General features: G+C 38.8%; 2 protein-coding genes across 2 annotated transcripts; both read right to left on the bottom strand.

Annotated features, from left to right (window-relative positions):
* Nucleotides 1-276: 276 nt before the first annotated feature.
* On the bottom strand, nt 277-5,282 carry LOC115826045 (CD97 antigen-like). Its single transcript, XM_030789724.1, has 12 exons — nt 5,160-5,282; nt 4,681-4,834; nt 4,125-4,241; nt 3,813-4,009; nt 3,316-3,480; nt 2,692-2,886; nt 2,342-2,559; nt 2,138-2,204; nt 1,931-2,022; nt 1,389-1,557; nt 1,103-1,195; nt 277-340 (listed from the first exon to the last, which is right to left on the bottom strand). Exons 1-12 carry the CDS (start codon nt 5,280-5,282, stop codon nt 299-301), a joined length of 1,632 nt encoding a protein of 543 aa, XP_030645584.1. The 3' UTR covers nt 277-298.
* Nucleotides 5,283-19,197: 13,915 nt separating this feature from the next.
* LOC115826043 (CD97 antigen-like) lies at nt 19,198-24,225 on the bottom strand. The gene is made up of 12 exons (XM_030789723.1): nt 24,103-24,225; nt 23,623-23,776; nt 23,074-23,190; nt 22,762-22,958; nt 22,265-22,429; nt 21,641-21,835; nt 21,291-21,508; nt 21,087-21,153; nt 20,880-20,971; nt 20,338-20,506; nt 20,055-20,147; nt 19,198-19,261 (listed from the first exon to the last, which is right to left on the bottom strand). The coding sequence occupies exons 1-12, from the start codon at nt 24,223-24,225 to the stop codon at nt 19,220-19,222; spliced, it is 1,632 nt and encodes a 543-aa protein (XP_030645583.1). The 3' UTR covers nt 19,198-19,219.
* Between the last annotated feature and the right edge of the window lie 360 nt (nt 24,226-24,585).

The raw sequence follows: 24,585 nt of genomic DNA, 5'->3' as shown, positions 1-24,585 counted from the left end.
CAGAAATCCTTATTATTTTATCCTTAATATGATCCTTAATCATCCCATATTAACACACCTTAACCTTCTTATTTTACTTGGTCTCCTTATGCAAACCTTAATTAAACACCTTAATTCCAATCCTATAAATGTCACCTACATAGTAAACTAAACAGCTCAGCAGTGATGCATTTCTGTAATATAATGTCATTAGAAAAAAATACTGCTTGGATAGAGAAGCTTATCTGAAATCCTCCTTGTCTTTGCAATGGTAATGTGCAGTAAAGTCAAGCAAGTAGAAAGGTCTTGTTGGGATCTCTCAGATTTCTGATTCCCCGGTGTGCTGAACACTCTTGGATACCTGTTAAACAGACATAGTTTCATATCAGAATTTTAAATGGCTTGAGACAGGTTGACCTCACCCTCATTCATATTTCATCATCACAGTTGAACCTTAATAGAAAGTTTTGTCGCTCTCAGATAAAATGCCCCACTGATCTTCACATCTCCAGTTGCCTCTTGGAGAACACTAACTAACTTGCCTTTCAGACAGCTTCTCACTAAGAATAGTCATTTATTGTCTCTTAGTGTGGCTTGTATACGTCTGTGACATTAACTATGCTGACCATATGTTCCTCAATCTCCTGTTTAAAAATTGGAGTAAGAACTCCGAAATGTACAAAACTAAACCTTACAAAACATTCATTTCCTAATCACAAATAGAAAGTCAATGCATGATAATAGGTTGATCTGACAAATCTACTGCTGACTACAGTATGACTGATTTAATTTACTGGTGTTTTATTAAAATAATATAAAACATATACAGGTTTCTGTTTAGGAAAGTATCAACTGTGTGTGAAGAACAGAAAAATTGAAAACATCAACCACAATCAGGCCTAGGAAAAGCAGTGTGTGTGCATTTCATCAGCAGCTGATGTTAAATAACAGATGCAGAGTGCACTAAAAGACTTTTGTAAAGAAACACACATGTAAGTTTTTGAGAAAAGATAATACTGTCAACCTAATTAAGAAATCACACAAAAAACACTTAAGTATCTGTCTCCTAACTCAAGCATTTGTCTCTGCTTTTGTGTGACTGATGTGATGAGAATACATTTACCTGTGACTTGGACTGATTTGAGCTGAACTCTGAGTATTTCTTCTTTTGTGGGGAGCAAAAGCGTGCCAGGACTTTAGCATACTCCTCTCTCACCTTTGAAAAGGAGGAGATTGTTATTATCATTATTATTATTATTATTATTATTGTTGTTTTTCTTATTATTATTGTTACTTGTAGTAGTAGTAGTGGTAATTATTCAGTATAACAACAAGCCCTTTGACAAAGTTATGCATATATAATAATTGGGTGGCTGCGTTCTGATCTTGGCTCCAGAGGAGTAACCCACTTGTTTGGAAAGAAGACAGTGCATGATGAATATGAGGACCCCTTGCAGGGTGTTGAAGATGGTGAATATGTATGCTATGGCCCGTGTGTCAGAGTCAAACTGGAGGCAGCCAAAGATCCACATGATGCCTAGCACACAAAGCTGAGCGATGGCGGTAATGGTAAAAGTCCTGTAGGGGAAGTCAGAAATTTAAAAGTTGTTAAACTGTTAATAGTCTGTGTTGGAAGTGTTACCATTTCCTTTGTAACATATTCAGATGTACGCATTTGTATTGTAACTTCAAGATTTGTTAAAATACACCAGGCTCTGTGAGAGGCATTGGTGCAAAATGTAAGTCTGTGCTATTTTGTGACATCACCAGAACAATGGGATTCATTTCTCATCTTTCCTTATAATTAGATTGCTGTGTTAAGATCTATCTTTATGTCTTCCTGATGAGTCACAGTAACTGAATCCATACAGTACAACAATCCATAATGTATTACATACATTAGCCTGTTCTTTGAAAATTATTGCATTTTCAGAGTGTTCTTTTCATTCACCTGATTTTTCGCAGTGCGTTCAAATCAGGATTAAGGCTTGAGAATTTCTGTGCTAGCTTCCAAACTGTTACAAGGAAGAAGAATGTATTCGCCTGATAGTGGAGAGGGAGAGAATTTAGAGAAAGTTTTTCAGTCATCAATTTGAATCTGACTTAAAAGCGCAAACTTTTATTTAATTTCATCGTCACTTGATTTAACGGTACTTACAGCAATTATGATGCAGACAGGTCCAAAGAAGCTCCAGATAAAACCAGCCTCCATGCTTAGCCAGCAACTGAAAGCGGGAAAATAATACAGTTTCTCTTGATTGTCTCTCTGTCTCACTCGCACATCTAACAACAGGAATTCAGCCTGTTAAACAAATGCCTGCACTCTATATAGCTGACACGGATTGAACAATCGCTCACTCACTAGTGATCAGTGCCATAACCTTTCGAATTGGAGATGGCAGAGATGATGACTATGATGGCAGGGACTCCGTAGCCGGCCAGCATCATGTAGAGAGGGCGCAGTGTGGTGTGGAAGACGAGGACAACCATTCGGAAAAGCTGCACCCCTTCTAGACACATCCAGCAGAACGCTGCCAGGAAGAAAAAGTGGAGCAGACCAGCCACAACGCTGCAGCCCACCTGAGAGAAGATACAAAAGGGAACGCTGAGAAAGATGTTTGGTTTGCACCATCTTCAAAACACTCCAAGACCTCAAAACCACAGAAGGAAAAAGAAACATCCGCTAGCCCGAAAAGGTCGACAGAAAGTTACCTTATTCCCTGTAGGGGAGATTCCTGCGAGAAAGATGAGGTCAGCGATGAAGAGGCAGATGCAGAGGTGCAGATGAATGGTGGTGCGGGTGCTTTTTATTGATCGAATGGTACTGAAGGTGATGATAGACAAGATCAGGCAAATCAAAGACAAGACCAGCCCCACCCATGTAAAGACCTGCAGCTCAAAAGGGTCCTGGAGATAGAAAATGGAAAAAGAGAGAAAGTCAGTGAGGGATATTCATGTCTCACTGGAAGGACAAATTTTCACAGCAGACATCCGTTTATCATCTAGGGCATGAGTGAAAGCTCGAGGACCCGAGTGACTGTCCCTTCTGTCTTATGCTGGTATTGGTGCCACTGTACATGAGGCCATGAGAAATGAATTTGTGTGGCACTGTCCACAAGTAGCAGTGTTTCAAGTTTTTAAAAAATAAATTTTAGTGCACATAAGGCTGTACTTGGACGTAACAGGTCTACCTCCGTCAACCTTTAAGACAAACTTTACAATTCAGATTGTGACTCCTTTAACGTGAAAACAGGAGAACGGTTCAGTGAGACAAATGGAAAAGCTACTGGTCTCCCGGTCCCTCGTAATTGTCATATGAGCTGTAGTAATCCACACCTTTCCATCAAAGGAAGCCATGAGTACAGCAAAGCTGCTGAGATGAGAACAGGAACAGACAGTGTGATTGACAGTAGATGACACTGTTTCGCAGCCACGGTCAGACCAGGCTCCGCCATCCTTATCTGGATCCCAGTACACACAAATGTGCTTATATTTCTCAGGCTGAGATGAAAAGAAAAATATTGTTATGAAAGTGAACATAGAAGAAAGTCCAGTCCATTTAACTCATGACGACTGAGCTGTAAGTTAAACCATCGCTACAAGCAAAAAGAGAATCTTGACTATCATTGAAGAGTGAAACCAACTGTAAACTGTTTTAAAAGTTCCATTATCTTTTCAACAGAAATGAGAGAGAAATATATGAAACGATACATGGAGTGGAAATTAGGATGTAAGACATGATAACTGTGTCTAAAATATCCATCTGTTATACAGGTACATTTAAGGGAAAAAAATTCATGTCAGTGCAAATTGTCTCAAAGAAAGCTGTGTACTTTCTGCTGAAGATGTTTGAAGGTGAGGATGATGTCCTCCTGTAGAACTGATGTGTCTTGGTTACTGACAGCGACAGTCAGCACTTTTGAGTTCATGTGAAATTTTTTATCTGTCTTCTCCTGTGGTTCATGAAAATATCGGGTGGGTATTGAGTTTTCCAGTCCATGGTAGCATATTAGTGCTGCAGTTGTAAAACCTGATTAAAGACACAAACACATACAGACAGGGCAAATATTACGGTAAGGAATTTTTTTCAAAGGGTTTTTTCACTCTGAAGACACTATGTGCTGGATCTGATTGTAGATGTGTACCAGGGTATATGTCACCAGTAGCAGTCTTCCAGGTTGTGTTTAGTTGTGCGTGGTGGGCAGATGCCATGAGATTTCCCTGTGGTGGTGACATCCCTTTTTCCATCCATACTTTCACCTCTAGAAATACAGACAGTGTCAAATTAACACTCATGAGAGTAAATGGATAATGAGAGCCCTAGAAACACTTCCCTCTCATAAGTAGCTGTAAGTCTGTCTGTAAATGTTCATGGATGTGAATTAATTGACATGTGTAATGTGAGAGTAACTAGTGGTATAAAGCAAATGAGGATGAATGAAATGTGAATAGCAGGGTTCTAATGGCATGCTCCATTAAGTGCCTAAATCTGATGATGGAAGATAAGCATGTGAAGTCTTTCTGTCAGAGTGACAACATCCATTTGGGAGTCACCTAAATAAGAAACCCTCCCTTTTAGGCCTTCACAAGAGTTTCTTCAGAGTTAAAGCACTGCTCGCATTTATAAGCACGGTGAAAAATAGATTCATCAGTCTTGCTTTCAAAAGACTTTCAGCAAGAGGGGTTTCTGCATTTTCTCACCAGTCTGACTGTTTGATATCCTGGTCTGGCTTCCTTTTAAGAATGGTCCAATCATTTTAACACCGTTCTCGACCAAGGTCAAGAAGGCAGTCACTTTCTTCTTATCATCCAGTGGCCCACCCGACAGAAACCTCTCTACTATGGCCATAAGTCTCTAAACAAAAGACAACAGACAGACCAGAGTAGAACTGCAACTCAGGTTACATTCCTACTTTGTGTAATATTCATGACTGTTTACAATGAAAAAAAAGGATGCTTACAGCTATATATCAGAAAAAGAGGCTTGTTTCCCCCTTCAGCTGTAGTGTTTTTTTTTGTTTTTTTTTTTTTAATAATCTCTGTGTGCATGCTTCATTTCAGTATGCAAACCGCACAGCACTGACAGTGAATTTATTTATTTATTTTTTGTTTGATTTGTGTACCTATAACAGCAAAACTGCAATGAGGACTATGTCCTGCGTATAAAAGATTTAAACTACCTCTAACAGACTTTCTCCATCCATGCCTAATCTGTGATCTGCTGTCTCCCTTGCTTCCTCCAGAGATGCAAGACCGGTCAGGTTTGAGCAGCTGTTTCTCAGGAAGGTTTGAATTTCTGTCATGGTCTTAGTTAGGAACCAGTTTGGGAAGACAGAAAACAGTAGTGGGATGAGTGATTAAAAACAAGCAGAGACAGAATTTCACCAGTTAATACTTTAAAAAAGAGTTCTGGGAACACACGTATTTTTACCTGGTCAGAATTTTTCTCATTTCTGAACTGGTCACACGTCACCTCTAGAGAAGTTGGGGAATATGTGATAAATGAATAAGAAACAGAACAGTTGGCTGAAACAGAATAAGTATCTAAAAACCAGAATGCCGAAATAAAAAGAATCAACAAATTACAGAACAGATATTTTTCTTCTTGTTTGAATGGCATTCATAGTCCTCTTGAGAGGCACATACACACAAATTATCACAGCCATATTTATGAAAATGTCTCTTTTATGTACATATATAGCCACTGACATAGTAGATCTTCAACAATGAGGACAGAAGATGTAACCATGATTAAAAACCAAGTATTTTGACTTTGTGAGTCTTGCTTAGATTTAACAAAAAAAGCAAACAAAACAAAAAAGAGCTGTATTTGACCTCTTACCGACACAAAGAAGTCCTTTACTTGGTTTAAATCTCTCATCCGTCATAACGGGGACAAAACCTGCTCTGCATGAGCAATTGTAGGATCCAATTGTATTAATGCATTTAGCATTTGGTCCACAGATATCGCTATTCTGTTGACACTCGTCGACATCTACAGAGACAGAGACAGAGAGAGGAGGATCACTCATCTCATGAGCAGAACACCTTGACACCAACACTTGTCAGTCATACAGATCTTGCTGTTCATAAGAGAAAAACAGGAATGGGTGTATTAATGGTGCCCAGTCTTTCTCCAAAAACAAATGATCAAAAATTTCTTTAATATCATCAGCATGAGATACTTAGAGCTCTGATTGTGTGGCTGAATAGGATTACATTAGGTGAACTATATTTTTATTATTATTTCTCTGATAAGTTTTATTGAAATTGCTCATTTTATGAAACCATACCTTCACAGGGTCCTTCATTTTCATAGAAATGCATTTTTCCTAATGTCTGTCTAAAATCAGCGTCACAGACACAACTATAGTTGCCAGGGAAATTAATGCATTTTGCATGTTCTCCGCACTTTTCATATTCACACTCGTCTCTGTCTGTAGATACAGCACACAGAATAACAGATTGTAAACAACAAAACACTTGATGTAAAATTTTTTTTAAAAAATCAGCATAAAAGGGGCCACTGTTTTAATCACAGAAATGAACATTTACTTACATCAGCAAAGGATTTTAATTTATTACCATGTAAGTTTTACCATGTAACTTCTTACCAGTACAATTAATTCCTTGGTTAGCTTTAAATTTTTCACTTCCATTGCTGCTAACAAAACCGGGTGAACATGTACAATCGAAGGATCCAATTGCATTCAAACATTCACTGTTTGGCCCACAGACATCTCTATCTTCCTGACACTCATTTTTATCTGTTGAGGAAGAAAGAGGAAAAGCATCAGTCATCTTCAGCATGGTGCAAAGAGAGAGGAGAGATGTTCAAAAGAATGACACCAGGAAATTCACGCTTACAATTTGGAGTTGCTTACCTCTGCATGCTTTCTCCAGTTTCTTGTGTAAAGTTGACCCTCTTTTTGTCTGTCTCATAGCCTTCATTGCACAGGCAGTAGTAGTTGCCCTCAGTGTTGAAGCATTTCGCATCATTACCACAGATTGGCGGCTCTTCCTCACACTCATTTGCATCTATCAGAACAATGTTGTTGTTTTTAGGAGAAATTGATATGTGTGTGTATATATATATATATATATATATATATATATATATATATATATATACATATATATATAAAAACACACACACACACACACACACACATATATATACATACACACACAAACACACACACATATGTATAGATATATGTAGTTATTATATTAATTTTTTTGTGAATGCTACAAATAAATCTAGGCACATTTGTGATATGTGATACGAAAGTCACTATGGAAACAGTTAAAAAAGTGGATTAGATCAGAGCATATGTGAATTTCAGTGACTGAATCAACATACCAGTGCAATTGCCATTCATACTGTTAAATCTAGGAGGGCATTTTCCATGGACTCCCTCCAGGGACAGGAGGCCTGCAGAGAAGGAACAAGACTTCAGATGTATTGATACAATTAGTCCTCCTTCTGTTCCCATTTTTCATTTAGGAATGATATTCAGAATAATGAGTTCAAAGAGCAAAGACCAGAGCAAACTTAATCCCGTGTATGTGACGTCTGAGGGAGAACACTAACCACACAGTTCTATCTATGAGCCTCTGGTCGCTTGAGGGGTCAGCTACCAAAACAGTAATCAGGAGTGGAGTGGAAACCCTGTTGTCTCATCCAGACAAGAGAAAGGTAAGGTTTTTGGCCATATGGAGTAAATGTAGAGTATCTGAGATTTGAAACCTTGAATCCTTCATGCAGGACGTAACAATAGTGTCATTTAGGAGGCTCTGATGTTTTTCTCTGTGTTTTCGCTTTTTTCCCCCTTGATTATTGATTTATTCATTATTGATTTATCCATTCATTCATTCATTTTCTAAGCCTCTTATCCTAATTAGGGTAGCAGGGGGTGCTGGAGCCTATCTCAGCATTCACTGGGCGAAAGGTGGGGAAACACCCTGGATAGGTCACCAGTCCATCACAGGGAAGACTTGCATGTCTTTGGACCATGGGAGGAAACCCATGCAGACACGGGGAGAACATGCAAGCTCCAGACAGGGAATTGAACCAAGGACTTTCTTGCTGTGAGACATCAGCACTACCCACTGCTCCACCATGCCACCTTACTGATTTATTAAAATATTAATAGTAAATGCATTCAAAACTACAATAATTTTTTCTTCTATTAAAGGCAGATGTTGTATTGACTGTTAATTTCCCGATAGGTATTTTTTAAGATCCGTCGAAATTGTATAAAACATCATAAAACAAAGGCTGCATTTTTGTCAGAGCAGGATGCTACATATGATACATATGGTCCTGTCAATACTCTCTTTTTTATCTCTCTCAAAGGAGGTGTGAAGAATGTAGGCTTTTCCTATTGGTCTTTTAGACAGCATGTAAAGCTGTATTCATTCAGATAGCCCTTGAAAGTTGCACACTGATGAACCTCCCGCATTTCAAAATGCAAAATAACAGTGGTATATATCGTTTTACTGACAGAAAGCACACAGAAAAATCACACTGAGAGCTTGATTATGCGGAGGCAGTTATCAAAATGAGCCCACTGGTCAACACAGTGAGTCCTTACTCACTGAGATCAGTTTGTGCTCCGTTGTACTTGAATATGTACCTGGGCTAAAATCATTGAAATTTCGGATTTTTAATGTTCTTTCTTTACTGACTACCTCTGGCTTGCCTAAAATCTGAATGGAAACTTAGTTTGCATAAGAACATTTCTATTTAATTTAGTCTTGATTCAACATTTTCTGTTTCTATTTCTGATACTTAATTGGGAAAAAATGAGAAAGTTATGGACAAGAGTTTGATCTACACAATTCAACAATATTTATTACATCTAAAATACAACAAGATAATTCTACTCTCCTGTTGTTGTTTTTTTTAATTAGAAAAAAAGTCCAATATCAAGTGATGGATCATACAGTGGTCCAATAGCCACCCCCTTTTTGACAGTTCTGGTTAAAGTTGGCAGGTTACTCCCCTACTGACTCGGCACCAATGTAAACCGACAACAATCTGGTGATTTGAGGACTGAACTCTGTAACTCCCAAACACCTTGATCACACTGAAAATATAGCTGGATCATTCTTTTGCCATTTATAGACTCTCTTATTCTGTCAGTTTAATAAGTAATTCTGTATGTGCCAGTTACAGTTTAGTCTTCTTTACGCAGCCAATGGCGCACTGCAATGAGCCCATGACGTTTACTATTCACATATCAGACCTACACATACTGCTTTAGTGGAATCCACACTGAACACTGAATTGAACTTTTCTGTCAGAACTACACTGGTTTTTCCAGCTGTTATCTAGCCTGTGCTGTCTTTCATCTGTTTTTTGTTTGTTTGTTTGTTGGTTTGTTTCTGCTGAACCAGCATCCTCTGCTTTGAGGTCAGAGGCACATAGGAAGGTAAAGAGACATCTTTGGTCTCCTGTACAAGGTCTGCGTTTTCTCTCTTGTTTTGCTGTTTTTCACTGCAGAGCTTTGGCTAAAGTGAAACTTAGGGCAAGACAGAATCTACACCGAAAAAGACAGTCATTCAGCAACTACTATAGATCTGCATAAAACATTTAAAAAGTTTTGTGGTATGAAATTGTTTCTAAGGGAAATAAACGTGTTCACATCACTTAGAGAAGCAGAGAAATGAGATTACAAGTAGTGATGTGTTGTTTGTGAGTGATTCGTTCATTTTCCCTGGGACGCACATGCTTGCCACTCATTTCATTCATCTGAATTGTGACAGCTACAGGCTCAGATTCAATTACGAATGGGTCTTCCGGGCCTGAGTCTTTCATTCAGTTGTCACATGACCGCTGCATATTCTCAGTGTAGGAACGACTGATTCGTTCACGAATCATAACTATGGGTCTTCAGGTTTGAGTCTCGTTCACTTGTCACATGACTGCCTCATAGTCTCAGTATAGGAACTATTGATTCATTCATGAATCATAAGTACAGGTCTGTGGCTCTGAGTCTTCTGTTCACTCTTCATGTGACAGGCTGCAGAGGCTCAGTATAGTGATTTGTTCACGTCTCATAACTTGGTCTTCGGGTCTGAGGCTTTCGTCCATTATTCACGTGACAGGCTGCAACACTGTCGTACGGGCAACTGAAGTAATCAGTTATTTCAACTGAATAACTCAATCGGCTATGGTCCAAAAGGTTGCTTAAGAAAAGTAATACTTGTGTGTGTCAGAAAACCAAAACTACAGCAGGACGCAAGTGCGCAACACAGGATTTTATTAACACAAAAGGCAGAGGAAAACAAGGAACTGGGGAATACGACAAGGTCTGTCTCACAAAGTTCATACAAACGGGGTTCGTCTCAAGTTACGTCAAACTGGATTCGTCTCACAAGTTGGTTGAAACTGGGCAAAGGTATGTGGTGCTCAACCAAGAGTAGACTTTGAAAAGAATGTGCACAACAAAGGGGTTTAAATAAGGAGGAAATTTAATGAAATTAGAGAGCAAACAGGTGAAGGTGGTGAGTGGTGATCAGACTGGCGGTCAGTAGACCGGTGACGCTGAACGCTGAGTGGCTGAAGCAGACAAGGGGGGAGGCGAGGTTGTTACAGTGTGTTATACTTTACCAAGAGAAACAAACTATATTGCTCTTAGCGTTTGAGAACCGTGCTCTTTCTGTCATCACTCAGATGACAGCTACATCGCCACACTAGTCCCAATGAACGAAATGAATGAATGATTTGAAAAAAGATGCGTTCATTTTACTAAACGAGATTCAAAGTTCCGAGTGAGTAAAAAGATCTGAACTTCCCATCACAAGTGACAAATGTGATAATGGTGTGGCCTAACTGAGTGTGGATTAATCCATCAGAATAAAAGACAGAATTTGCATAATTTGTTTTGTCTTTTTCTCCAGAATATTAGACCACATGGTACATGAGTACAGACAAAATCCCCTCAGGCTGAACAGAATGACATCAGTTTTTCCTGTGACTTGTCATTTCCATTGAAACAGTGTCACTTTGTCCTCTGATCTTTGAATTGGCCAGTAACTTCACACATGTTGGCAGAGAAACCAGTAGCTCCTCAGTCTTCTGAAAGACACGCAGTGGCTCCATGCAGTAATGTGAAGACACTGTTTTACAACAGATTAGCTCCAGGGCACAAATCTTCATTCAGGCTGTAACTGTACCATCACATCTTAAATGACGTATGTTGTCATGCTAATGGTACTGGGGAATTGTGGTTAATGGTCCTCTATTAATACTAGAGTTGGTACTGATATCACTTAGCTGTGACCACAACCTCACTTCAGAACCTGAACCCAATGAAATTAAAGTTATTTTGAAAAACTCTATTTATAGCTCAATTCAATTCAAAAATCTTTATTTATCCCCAAGGGCCAATCTCTGAGGCAGGCATAGTAAAAGGACACAGAACAGGACATAAGACAATACAAAATAGACAAACAGTGGCCACGTTGTAGAGACAGTACAATACACAGCGGCATTCAAAGGTCAAATGTCCAGCAGTAATAATGATAGTAGGAATGATACTAAGAATAGAAATAATAATATTAATAATAATAATAATAATAATAACATAATAAATAAAATAAAATATAATGATAAAATATAAGAGTCTTAAAGTGTGAGAGAGTGGTGGCTGGCACAATGGGTGTCTGTGTGTGTGTGTGTGTGTGTGTGTGTGTGTGTGTGTGTGTAGGGGGGGGGTGCTGAGACTGTGGCAGACCTGTAGGTGTGGGGGATAGTCCCAGGTGAGAGAGGAGGAGGGGGCTGGGAGCTGACTAGAGTTAAGTAGGTGAACAGTTACATATATGAAGGTTGCCCTCCTCTGGTTAGTCCTAGCTGCAGGGCAGCACGGGCACCTGCCTGGGGGGCAGCCATTCAAAGGTGCCCTGAACACTGAACCTAGAAGGCGTTCTGAACACTGAACCTAGAAATTATTCAAAATAACTCTTCATCAGCCTTAACATATATTAAATAATAGCATTAAAGTAAAAAGCACAATAATACTCTTCAATTCTCCTAGGTAATTAAGTTCCCGGATCACCACATCCAGGGACTAGGAAATAACATGTCAGATAGTCAGGGAAAAGGCTTGCGAAAAGGCATAAACGTTTATTACAACCATCAAACAGACAGAACTTGTGTCAAACAGACAGTTTCAGATGAAACTTTAACACCTTCATTACATGTACACAAGAAACTTTATGTAAACAAACTAATGACTACCAATAGACAACCATTTCTAAACTACGTAAAAGTGGGCAAACTAGACAATAATAAGAAGGATTCAACCTCATCACTTTTAGTCCAATATATATAATTTTACGTAACTTTTTCCGCTAAGGAATAACAACATGTCACAGCCTGCACCTCCATTTCGGACTTTTAGTTTGTCATGTCTTTGTGCGCCTGTTCTGTGTCTGTCTCCGCCCCTCACCTGTTCCTGTTTGTCTCATTATTAACCTCGTTCCCCCCTTGTTAATTTTATCCAATCATGTTTGCCCCGTTTAGTTTTCCTCTTGTACTTAAGCCCTTGTGCTTCCCCTGTCCGTCGTCTATCGTTGTTTGTGTTTTACAGCACACTGTTATGCTGCACGGTTTTGTTATCGGTTTGCACTTGTATTTTAATCTTCATTTTGTCAGTAAAGTCCTCAGTTTTGTCACTTCCATCATCGTGTCTTTGCACTTGGGTCCTGCACCACTCTACCAGCGTGCCACAGCATTATATTAGCTTACTCGTATCTGCGGCATTTTATGTTTCCGAACAAGACCAAATACAATTACAATTCGAGAGGCATAATTATTTAATAATATCGCATGATTAGTTCATTTGTCTTTTGTTCTAGATAGTTTGTGCCCGATTGGGGTAATGCCGATAAGGCCCGTGGCTTGGTCTGAATTCTGTTCTCACAGGAAACTGACCTCACAAGGTGACCTGGTCTCTTTCGAAACTGATCGTAATCACTTTGTGGTTGAGTAATACGGATGTTGCTGCAATAAATGCTGGGTTTGGTGTTTGTTAGATATTAGGTGAGTGACATTTTTGCAATGATGTGCATTGGTATTAAACACAGTGTGGCATGGGCCATAAAAGAGAGAACTAGGATCAAGAAAACAGGGACAGAGAGGGTGAACGAAGGGGATAGAAAGGGTCAAGGAAGGGTGAAAAGTGTCAGAAAGTTTACACAACTGCAACTTTAATTAAAAAGGAACACTAAAGGGTTAGCAAATGTCCTTTTTTTTCTTGAAGACCGCGTAGTGATCGCTCTACCATGTCATGCAAATTCATCTGTTCATGAGGACCTGTACCACCCGTACCAATTATTCTTCACAGCCAATAGTCACGGTGTATCAGAATCAAGAATACCTCCATACACTGTGTCACTTTAAGCAAATATTGTTACTTTAAGCAAATATTTTTCACCAGATCACAGTATGAAGTCACATCCTGGGCAGCCAGCTTTTGTGCCAACTCAACTATTCACTGAAATTAAATTACCTGATTGACTTCAAGCACTCACTCAGTGGTGTTCCATCTTTTAATTAGTAGTTGGTTAAAAGTTAACTCAACTGTGGGGGTTCGCGACTACTTTACAAAAATACTGCTGTACAGTGAATTATGCAGTTGAGCACACAACATTTCACAAATTTAGATACAGATGTAGTTTTGTATTCACAGCAGAAGGCAGTAAACTCAAGGACTATTTTGTAGCCCTGCGAATCACATATTCATAGTTTTCTTCAGTTGAGTGTGACTCACCCAAAAGCAGGAGACACATGTGTCTCATGGTAAGGGATGGAGATTGGAAGCCCCACAAAAAGAGTCAAGTTGATCCAAGTTTTCTGGTCTGATCCTGTGTCAGATAATAGAATAAATGAAAAAGAAAAAGACTGACCCTCCGAGTCTTTTAAATCATCCTTGAGCTTAAAAATGTTGTTTGTCTCAGGAAAATACTCCAGAAATACCTGTGAGTGTATGCTGTTCTCAGTAAAAAGAGTAAGGAAGATTTCATTTGAAGAAAAAATGAACCAACGACAATGGACACTCCCTCACCTTGTTTCTCTGTCGTTCTGTCTGAGAAACACTCAGCCTTTTTCTCTCTGAAGTTCTTTTCCAAGCTCACTGATACACTGAATCGCAGTGACAGAGTTTCATTGGTTGAGTCTGTAGATGAGTCACACCCCTGTGCTGGCAGGGGAAACTGCTATAGGAGGAGGCAAAAATCTCTTTTATGACAGCTACTGTTGTACAGGGGGGAAAAAAAGAGCTAAAAATATCATTTTAATTCCATGATGACAATGACGCCCAGTGTGTGAATATTTGTTACTCTCTCTGCAGTGATAATGAACTTCTGCTCTTCGGTGTCATCAGTAAAAATTGATACTATATGCCTGAGATCACTTTAACTGTCATGTAGAAGGCTTCTGTGGTCCTCTGTATTTAGAGACTTTGTGTTTGAGAGGAAGCAAGAGTGCTTTTGCGAGCAAAATGACTTAGGTATGAAATACATATATATTAAACACAGGGGAAAAACATTCCTCAACATGCCCCAAAGACTACTTCACACTTTCACATTGAACTAGACAGTTATTGTGCGGAGTCATATTCCACTGAGAAAAGACAGTAGGGATGTACCCGAATCCGAATACGGTATTCTGGACAGCACAAATAATGCGATGGAAACAGGTATTTCTTCTACCCCAAGTTGCTCATTATTAGAGCGGGAGTCTGTACTTCATGTACTCCGTGTCGAGAACCTACAGAGACAGATAATTTTGTTGGTTGAACAGATACAGATACAGATAATGACATCTCTGTACACCTCTAAAACACAGCACAAGTTCTCTTGTCTGACTGCAGTCCTCAGTGTCTCTTTATGTATATGAGGCCTGTGGTCATTTTTTCCCTCTGATGTGTTGGCATTTGGTATGTGTGGTTTTATACAGTTGGCCATATCTGTTCTCAAGTGTTCTGATGACTTGGCAGTCATAATGTGAACCAAACTTGTTGAGATACAGTTTCTGAGAGTTCAAAAGGTCAGAGTAAGTACTTGTGTGTTTCTTACTGACATTTCCTGTGTTCTCGGGGGAGTTTTAGAAAGAGAGAAGTCTAAAAAGTTCATGCTGAAAAGAGGAAATGTTTTAACCGACTTGTATGTACTATAGCATTTGCAGGCAGCACCTTACACGGTAAGAAGAAAAAAAATTAACGACCGCAAGTGTTTAAACCAGTGTGAAACACCCCCCTTTGCATGTAAGCTGTGGGCCAGTTTAGGCTACATGCTTGAACTGAAGAGTACGGCTAGAGGCAGATCTATTTGTGGGCCTGGGTGGGCCCAGGCCTGCCCAGATGAGAAGGGTCTGGCTGCAGAGCCGCAGTTTCACGCCAGCAGTTTCAGGCTAGTGGCCGATTGTCTAACCCTAACCCTAACCATAACCATACAGTTGCTAAGATAAGCCAAACGTGTGAGTGCATGCACTGAATGTCACTGACCTGAAACTGCTGCCGTGAAACTGTGGCTTTGTGGCTCTGCAGACAGATACTATTGGCCCAGGTTGACATTTGGCCCACCCATTCAGATTCATGAAAATAATTTTTTTTTAAAAGTAATACAATTTTTTTTTAAAGATTAATATTCACTAATTACCTTGAATGTGAATTGTTTTGTCTTGGGAATCATTCCAATTATGTATTAAAAATAATACTATTCAGAACTTCCTCACTTTCATTTGCTGACTGACGTTAGGCTACATTACGTTATGTTAACCTAACTTGCGCCAATAATTCTGTCTGAGTTTCGCGTAGCAGCTGCTTGGCAGTTGTTAAGTGCAAATATGGCTAAACAGCTATCATTGACCCATTTTCTTTAAAAAAACATGTCTGGAGGAAGGTCGGGCCAGTGCAGTTTCCTTTTTAATTTTTAATCTGCTCCAGCATTGCCAGATGGGACACGTTAAAGTATCGTACCAGAGGCTTATTGTACTGAGGACAACTATCATACACGAGTCATAACGAAGAGAACACGTATTTATTGAGACAAATGACTTTTTACATCGTACATCTAGCAATGCCGGTGCTCTTTAGGTAGGACACCGCGACAATGACTGTGTTATTGTTGCAGCCATCACATTGTAAATATCTAAGCCTGCTGAAGAGGATGTCCGATTATGAGCTTCACTCAGGCCCACTCCGATTTTCCAAGCCCACCCATTTGCCACTTTCTGTACCCACCACTGAAATAGAGGGACACTGATCCTGTCTGCTGTGGTGTGTACTAAAGCTGCTTAACTGACATTGAAAACACATCTAGAACCTTCTTAGGGAAATGTTGAGAAGATTTTGAAGCCTACTCCTTTCATTTAGCCCAAGCCCAATTCTTCCATTTAGAGAGGAAAAGACACTGTCAGACGCTGATTCTACCTTACCTATATCTATGTATGTTGGTGTGGAAATCTGCTGAAAATTACAACTCAAAACAACTGTGTCAGTTCCCTTAAAATCAAAAATTGTGGAATCATATAGAGAAAGACTTTTTGATTTATGAACGGACTTCAAATGCTCATCCCCCTAATTGTGCGTAATAGTAAGCATTCTAATTTGGTCAAATTAGCCTATTCCAATCATTTTCTCTGACAATGGCGAACATTAAGGCTTAATCCAAATGTTGTTTAGTATTGTTTAGTGGGCAAGTAGTGGTGTAACAAGGAATTAGTCTAATCAAGCAGCAATGCTGGTGATCACTTTGTTTAATCCATTGCTTAACCCCTATCCATGATGAATTGCATCCCTATTGCAGAACAGAAATTATGTACTAGAAATTACAAGGGAAGAAAACTATTATCCTTTAACCATATAACTTGAACAACAGGACTGAGTTTAGTACATTCTTGGTGTTTTCTTGATAAGTGGAATCCATATGTTCCATTATTCACTGATTGGAGGCTAAAAAGTGCTCAGAGGCCACTGCAATATCTTCACATGAGAGGGCCATTTAGGATACCACTTACTCCTCCTTGTACTAGAGGTTTTATTAAAGTATTTCACTTATTTTCAATATCCAGGACACAATTCCCATCTCAAATGCCCTCTATTCTTGTGAACATACTGAAAACATGTTTATCCTTTATTTCTTACAATTTCTATGACAGAGGAATTCAATATTCATGGAGATACTGAGGCAATAAAATGTAATCCTTAAATGGACGTTTTTCTGCCATAGGTAAAATATCTCTCAAATCTGTGTCTATTTTAGTATGAAGTAAAAACAGAAGGACATTGGCACTTTGTACCCTTAACAACCATTCATCAAACAATTTCCATGTACATTTTGATGTTTCTACTAGCTACCCCATGTACCATTTTGACCATTTTGATATGCTACCAGGGCTTGTTTTATTCATAATATCTTCATGTCCATTAGTGGTAGATGACTCAAATATTGGCACAAAATTAATAAAAGATTGTATTTGCAGAAAAAAATAATGACTGAAAAAAATCTTTTTTTTTTTTTTTTTTATTAAAAACGCTGGGCAGAGCATTTTTCCGGGTAAAAAAGCTGGCAGCGTTTGTTCCAAAAAGCAGGTTGCCATAACAACAGCAGCTAACAGTCTAGTTTTGCTAATGACGAGCAGTAGACACAAACACCAGAAACTCCTAGGATCCGTCCAATTTGACTCCAAACGGCGTCTTTATGATGAATGTTATGATACAGAATGTTATGTCATACGGTTCACTGTATTCGGAAACTATAACTTCTCCGCTGCTACTTCTCCATTTTTGGTGGTTGTTATGGGAAACGACGGGTCTCACTACTCCGCTTGTGATTGTACAGCTGTCAAAAAAGCTATCGGAACTATCGGTATGGAAAATTTTTGAACAATACCCAGTGAGTGAGATACTGAATTTTAATTTGCCACAGTACTAAAAATTTCTGGAATACTGTACAAGCTTCCGAAATTACATTCTGTAAGTTGTATCCTTTGAAAAAAAAAATTTTCTCTTTGCTGTGAGGCATGAGGCATCTGGTCTCTCCAGCAGATGGCACAGTACAAGCCACACGGGAAGCATTGAGAAAGGGTCATCGAATCAGTCAAATTAAAACAATTCCATAAGATACAGATATATGCAATTAAATTCAAATGCTGTAACATTGAATTTTCAACAAATTCAATCAATTTATTTGAAATATATAGAGTTAAATTATACAAAAAACAAAAAATAGCACACCCAAAAAATACAGCAGAAAATTTTCCTATAGGATAGCATACTGGTCAAACAAAATATACACAATTGAAAGTGAGGAGAACTCATACTCATGAGGGACTGCCATTCTTTCTGAATTACTACTTGTTCTAATCTCCCACTTTCATGGGGGCAGTTAAATGGTGGGAAGATTATGTTTGTCGTTTGTTTGCAACATTTTTCTGCGCCCCCAAAATTTACATTTGCTCTTCCCAAATTACAACCACTGTTTGGTGCCATGGTTCTGAGAGGGGTGATTGTCCAAATGCTTAACTTTCAATCCCAAGCTCAGAAATGTATCAAAGGCCTGCTTTAAATTTAATTGTACAGTAATATAAATACAACCAAACAAATAAATAGATACGTACGTTGATCATATCTTTTGTTTTCAATGGATTGCTGTTTTAGAAACGAATGCATCTGAGACTGATATGGTGCTTTAAGACTAATCTTTCATCTTAGGGTTTTGACAGCCATTTACGTTAAAACAATCGTTTTCTTTCTTTTTGTTTCTCATTTTGTCGGATACTCTCCACGCAAAAACAATGTACCTTCATCTTGTGCTACCCTTATATGGTAATAAACAAAGAGAATGGCAAGATGTCTGGTGAAGTAAGGACATCCAAAACAAACATAACAGTAACATTCCAAACACACAAAGGCAATGGATATTACAGCAGCAGAAATCCTTATTATTTTATCCTTAAATATGATCCTTAATCATCCCATATTAACACACCTTAACCTTCTTATTTTACTTGGTCTCCTTATGCAAACCTTAATTAAACATCTTATTCCAATCTGTAAATGTCACCTACATAGTAAACTAAACAGCTCAGCAGAGATGCATTTCTGTAATATAATGTCATTAGAAAAAAATACTGCTTGGATAGAGAAGCTTATCTGAAATCCTCCTTGTCTTTGCAATGGTAATGTGCAGTAAAGTCAAGCAAGTAGAAAGGTCTTGTTGGGATCTCTCAGATTTCTGATTCCCCGGTGTGCTGAACACTCTTGGATACCTGTTAAACAGACATAGTTTCATATCAGAATTTTAAATGGCTTGAGACGGTTGACCTCACCCTCATTCATATTCATCATCACAGTCGAACCTTAATAGAAAGTTTTGTCGCTCTCAGATAAAATGCCCCACTGATCTTCACATCTCCAGTTGCCTCTTGCAGAACACTAACTAACTTGCCTTTCAGACAGCTTCTCACTAAGAATAGTAATTTATTTTCTCTTAGTGTGGCTTGTATATGTCTGTGACATTAACTATGCTGACCATATGTTCCTCAGTCTCCTGTTTAAAAATTGGAGCAATTTTTTTTATAAAAAAAAAAAAAAATTTGAGCAAGAACTCCGAAGTGTACAAAACTAAACCTTACAAAACATTCATTTCCTAATCACAAATAGAAAGTCAATGCATGATAATAGGTTGATCTGACATGTCTACTGCTGACTACAGTATGACTGATTTAATTTACTGGTGTTTTATTAAAATAATATAAAACATATACAGGTTTCTGTTTAGGAAAGTATCAACAGTGTGTGAAGAACAGAAAAATTGAAAACATCAACCACAATCAGGCCTAGGAAAAGCAGTGTGTGTGCATTTCATCAGCAGCTGATGTTAAATAACAGATGCAGAGTGCACTAAAAGACTTTTGTAAAGAAACACACATGTAAGTTTTTGAGAAAAGATAATACTGTCAACCTAATTAAGAAATCACACAAAAAACACTTAAAAATCTGTCTCCAACTCAAGTATTTATCTCTGCTTTTGTGTGACTGATGTGATGAGAATACATTTACCTGTGACTTGGACTGATTTGAGCTGAACTCTGAGTATTTCTTCTTTTGTGGGGAGCAAAAGCGTGCCAGGACTTTAGCATACTCCTCTCTCACCTTTGAAAAGGAGGAGATTATTATTATTATCATTATTATTATTATTATTGTTGTTTTTCTTATTATTATTGTTACTTGTAGTAGTAGTAGTGGTAATTATTCAGTATAACAACAAGCTCTTTGATAAAGTTATGCATATATAATAATTGGGTGGCTACGTTCTGATCTTGGCTCCAGAGGAGTAACCCACTTGTTTGGAAAGAAGACAGTGCATGATGAATATGAGGACCCCTTGCAGGGTGTTGAAGATGGTGAATATGTATGCTATGGCCCGTGTGTCAGAGTCAAACTGGAGGCAGCCAAAGATCCACATGATGCCCAGCACACAAAGCTGAGCGATGGCGGTAATGGTAAAAGTCCTGTAGGGGAAGTCAGAAATTTAAAAGTTGTTAAACTGTTAATAGTCTGTGTTGGAAGTGTTACCATTTCCTTTGTAACATATTCAGATGTACGCATTTGTATTGTAACTTCAAGATTTGTTAAAATACACCAGGCTCTGTGAGAGGCATTGGTGCAAAATGTAAGTCTGTGCTATTTTGTGACATCACAAGAACAATGGGATTCATTTCTCATCTTTCCTTATAATTAGATTGCTGTGTTAAGATCTATCTTTATGTCTTCCTGATGAGTCACAGTAACTGAATCCATACAGTATAACAATCCATAATGTATTACATACATTAGCCTGTTCTTTGAAAATTATTGCATTTTCAGAGTGTTCTTTTCATTCACCTGATTTTTCGCAGTGCGTTCAAATCAGGATTAAGGCTTGAGAATTTCTGTGCTAGCTTCCAAACTGTTACAAGGAAGAAGAATGTATTCGCCTGATAGTGGAGAGGGAGAGAATTTAGAGAAAGTTTTTCAGTCATCAATTTGAATCTGACTTAAAAGCGCAAAATTTTATTTAATTTCATCGTCACTTGATTTAACGGTACTTACAGCAATTATGATGCAGACAGGTCCAAAGAAGCTCCAGATAAAACCAGCCTCCATGCTTAGCCAGCAACTGAAAGCGAGAAAATAATACAGTTTCTCTTGATTGTCTCTCTGTCTCACTCGCACATCTAACAACAGGAATTCAGCCTGTTAAACAAATGCCTAAACTCTATATAGCTGACACGGATTGAACAATTGCTCACTCACTGGTGATCAGTGCCATAACCTTTCGAATTGGAGATGGCAGAGATGATGACTATGATGGCAGGGACTCCGTAGCCGGCCAGCATCATGTAGAGAGGGCGCATTGTGGTGTGGAAGACGAGGACAACCATTCGGAAAAGCTGCACCCCTTCTAGACACATCCAGCAGAACGCTGCCAGGAAGAAAAAGTGGAGCAGACCAGCCACAACGCTGCAGCCCACCTGAGAGAAGATACAAAAGGGAACGCTGAGAAAGATGTTTGGTTTGCACCATCTTCAAAACGCTCCAAGACCTCAAAACCACAGAAGGAAAAAGAAACATCCGCTAGCCCGAAAAGGTCGACAGAAAGTTACCTTATTCCCTGTAGGGGAGATTCCTGCGAGAAAGATGAGGTCAGCGATGAAGAGGCAGATGCAGAGGTGCAGATGAATGGTGGTGCGGGTGCTTTTTATTGATCGAATGGTACTGAAGGTGATGATAGACAAGATCAGGCAAATCAAAGACAAGACCAGCCCCACCCATGTAAAGACCTGCAGCTCAAAAGGGTCCTGGAGATGGAGAATGGAAAAAGAGAGAAAGTCAGTGAGGGATATTCATGTCTCACTGGAAGGACAGATTTTCACAGCAGACATCCGTTTATCATCTAGGGCATGAGTGAAAGCTCGAGGACCCGAGTGACTGTCCCTTCTGTCTTATGCTGGTATTGGTGCCACTGTACATGAGGCCATGAGAAATGAATTTGTGTGGCACTGTCCACAAGTAGCAGTGTTTCAAGTTTTTAAAAAATAAATTTTAGTGCACATAAGGCTGTACTTGGACGTAACAGGTCTACCTCCGTCAACCTTTAAGACAAACTTTACAATTCAGATTGTGACTCTTTTAACGTGAAAACAGGAGAACGGTTCAGTGAGACAAATGGAAAAGCTACTGGTCTCCTGGTCCCTCGTAATTGTCATATGAGCTGTAGTAATCCACACCTTTCCATCAAAGGAAGCCATGAGTACAGCAAAGCTGCTGAGATGAGAACAGGAACAGACAGTGTGATTGACAGTAGATGACACTGTTTCGCAGCCACGGTCAGACCAGGCTCCGCCATCCTTATCTGGATCCCAGTACACACAAATGTGCTTATATTTCTCAGGCTGAGATGAAAAGAAAAATATTGTTATGAAAGTGAACATAGAAGAAAGTCCAGTCCATTTAACTCATGACGACTGAGCTGTAAGTTAAACCATCGCTACAAGCAAAAAGAGAATCTTGACTATCATTGAAGAGTGAAACCAACTGTAAACTGTTTTAAAAGTTCCATTATCTTTTCAACAGAAATGAGAGAGAAATATATGAAACGATACATGGAGTGGAAATTAGGATGTAAGACATGATAACTGTGTCTAAAATATCCATCTGTTATACAGGTACATTTAAGGGAAAAAAATTCATGTCAGTGCAAATTGTCTCAAAGAAAGCTGTGTACTTTCTGCTGAAGATGTTTGAAGGTGAGGATGATGTCCTCCTGTAGAACTGATGTGTCTTGGTTACTGACAGCGACAGTCAGCACTTTTGAGTTCATGTGAAATTTTTTATCTGTCTTCTCCTGTGGTTCATGAAAATATCGGGTGGGTATTGAGTTTTCCAGTCCATGGTAGCATATTAGTGCTGCAGTTGTAAAACCTGATTAAAGACACAAACACATACAGACAGGGCAAATATTACGGTAAGGAATTTTTTTCAAAGGGTTTTTTCACTCTGAAGACACTATGTGCTGGATCTGATTGTAGATGTGTACCAGGGTATATGTCACCAGTGGCAGTCTTCCAGGTTGTGTTTAGTTGTGCGTGGTGGGCAGATGCCACGAGATTTCCCTGTGGTGGTGACATCCCTTTTTCCATCCATACTTTCACCTCTAGAAATACAGACAGGGTCAAATTAACACTCATGAGAGTAAATGGATAATGAGAGCCCTAGAAACACTTCCCTCTCATAAGTAGCTGTAAGTCTGTCTGTAAATGTTCATGGATGTGAATTAATTGACATGTGTAATGTGAGAGTGGTATAAAGCAAATGAGGATGAATGAAATGTGAATAGCAGGGTTCTAATGGCATGCTCCATTAAGTGCCTAAATCTGATGATGGAAGACAAGCATGTAAAGTCTTTCTGTCAGAGTGACAACATCCATTTGGGAGTCACCTAAATAAGAAACCCTCCCTTTTAGGCCTTCACAAGAGTTTCTTTAGAGTTAAAGCACAGCTCGCATTTATAAGCACGGTGAAAAATAGATTCATCAGTCTTGCTTTCAAAAGACTTTCAGCAAGAGGGGTTTCTGCATTTTCTCACCAGTCTGACTGTTTGATATCCTGGTCTGGCTTCCTTTTAAGAATGGTCCAATCATTTTAACACCGTTCTCGACCAAGGTCAAGAAGGCAGTCACTTTCTTCTTATCATCCAGTGGCCCACCCGACAGAAACCTCTCTACTATGGCCATAAGTCTCTAAACAAAAGACAACAGACAGACCAGAGTAGAACTGCAACTCAGATTACATTCCTACTTTGTGTATTATTCATGACTGTTTACAATGAAAAAAAAGGATGCTTACAGCTATATATCAGAAAAAGAGGCTTGTTTCCCCCTTCAGCTGTAGTGTTTTTTTTTTGTTTTTTTTTTTTTAATAATCTCTGTGTGCATGCTTCATTTCAGTATGCAAACCGCACAGCACTGACAGTGAATTTATTTATTTATTTTTTGTTTGATTTGTGTACCTATAACAGCAAAACTGCAATGAGGACTATGTCCTGCGTATAAAAGATTTAAACTACCTCTAACAGACTTTCTCCATCCATGCCTAATCTGTGATCTGCTGTCTCCCTTGCTTCCTCCAGAGATGCAAGACCGGTCAGGTTTGAGCAGCTGTTTCTCAGGAAGGTTTGAATTTCTGTCATGGTCTTAGTTAGGAACCAGTTTGGGAAGACAGAAAACAGTAGTGGGATGAGTGATTAAAAACAAGCAGAGACAGAATTTCACCAGTTAATACTTTAAAAAAGAGTTCTGGGAACACACGCATTTTTACCTGGTCAGAATTTTTCTCATTTCTGAACTGGTCACACTTCACCTCTAGAGAAGTTGGGGAATATGTGATAAATGAATAAGAAACAGAACAGTTGGCTGAAACAGAATAAGTATCTAAAAACCAGAATGCCGAAATAAAAAGAATCAACAAATTACAGAACAGATATTTTTCTTCTTGTTTGAATGGCATTCATAGTCCTCTTGAGAGGCACATACACACAAATTATCACAGC

Source organism: Chanos chanos, chromosome 13 (genome assembly GCF_902362185.1).
Source record: "Chanos chanos chromosome 13, fChaCha1.1, whole genome shotgun sequence".
Taxonomy (NCBI): Eukaryota; Metazoa; Chordata; class Actinopteri; order Gonorynchiformes; family Chanidae; genus Chanos; species Chanos chanos.
The sequence above is the reverse complement of the archived record's forward strand: the minus strand, read 5'-3'. Positions and strand labels throughout refer to the sequence as shown.

Excerpts from the sequence above, each read along its gene's own strand:
- LOC115826045 (XM_030789724.1), bottom strand. The coding sequence starts at position 5,282 with ATGACAGAAATTCAAACCTTCCTGAGAAACAGCTGCTCAAACCTGACC. Across the intron at positions 4,242-4,680 it reads GATATCAAACAGTCAGACTG|AGGTGAAAGTATGGATGGAA; the intron begins GTGAGAAAATGC and ends CTGTATTTCTAG. Across the intron at positions 2,887-3,315 it reads TGGCTTCCTTTGATGGAAAG|GACCCTTTTGAGCTGCAGGT; the intron begins GTGTGGATTACT and ends TTCTATCTCCAG.
- LOC115826043 (XM_030789723.1), bottom strand. The coding sequence starts at position 24,225 with ATGACAGAAATTCAAACCTTCCTGAGAAACAGCTGCTCAAACCTGACC. Across the intron at positions 23,777-24,102 it reads ATGGAGAAAGTCTGTTAGAG|AGACTTATGGCCATAGTAGA; the intron begins GTAGTTTAAATC and ends TCTTTTGTTTAG. Across the intron at positions 21,836-22,264 it reads TGGCTTCCTTTGATGGAAAG|GACCCTTTTGAGCTGCAGGT; the intron begins GTGTGGATTACT and ends CTCCATCTCCAG.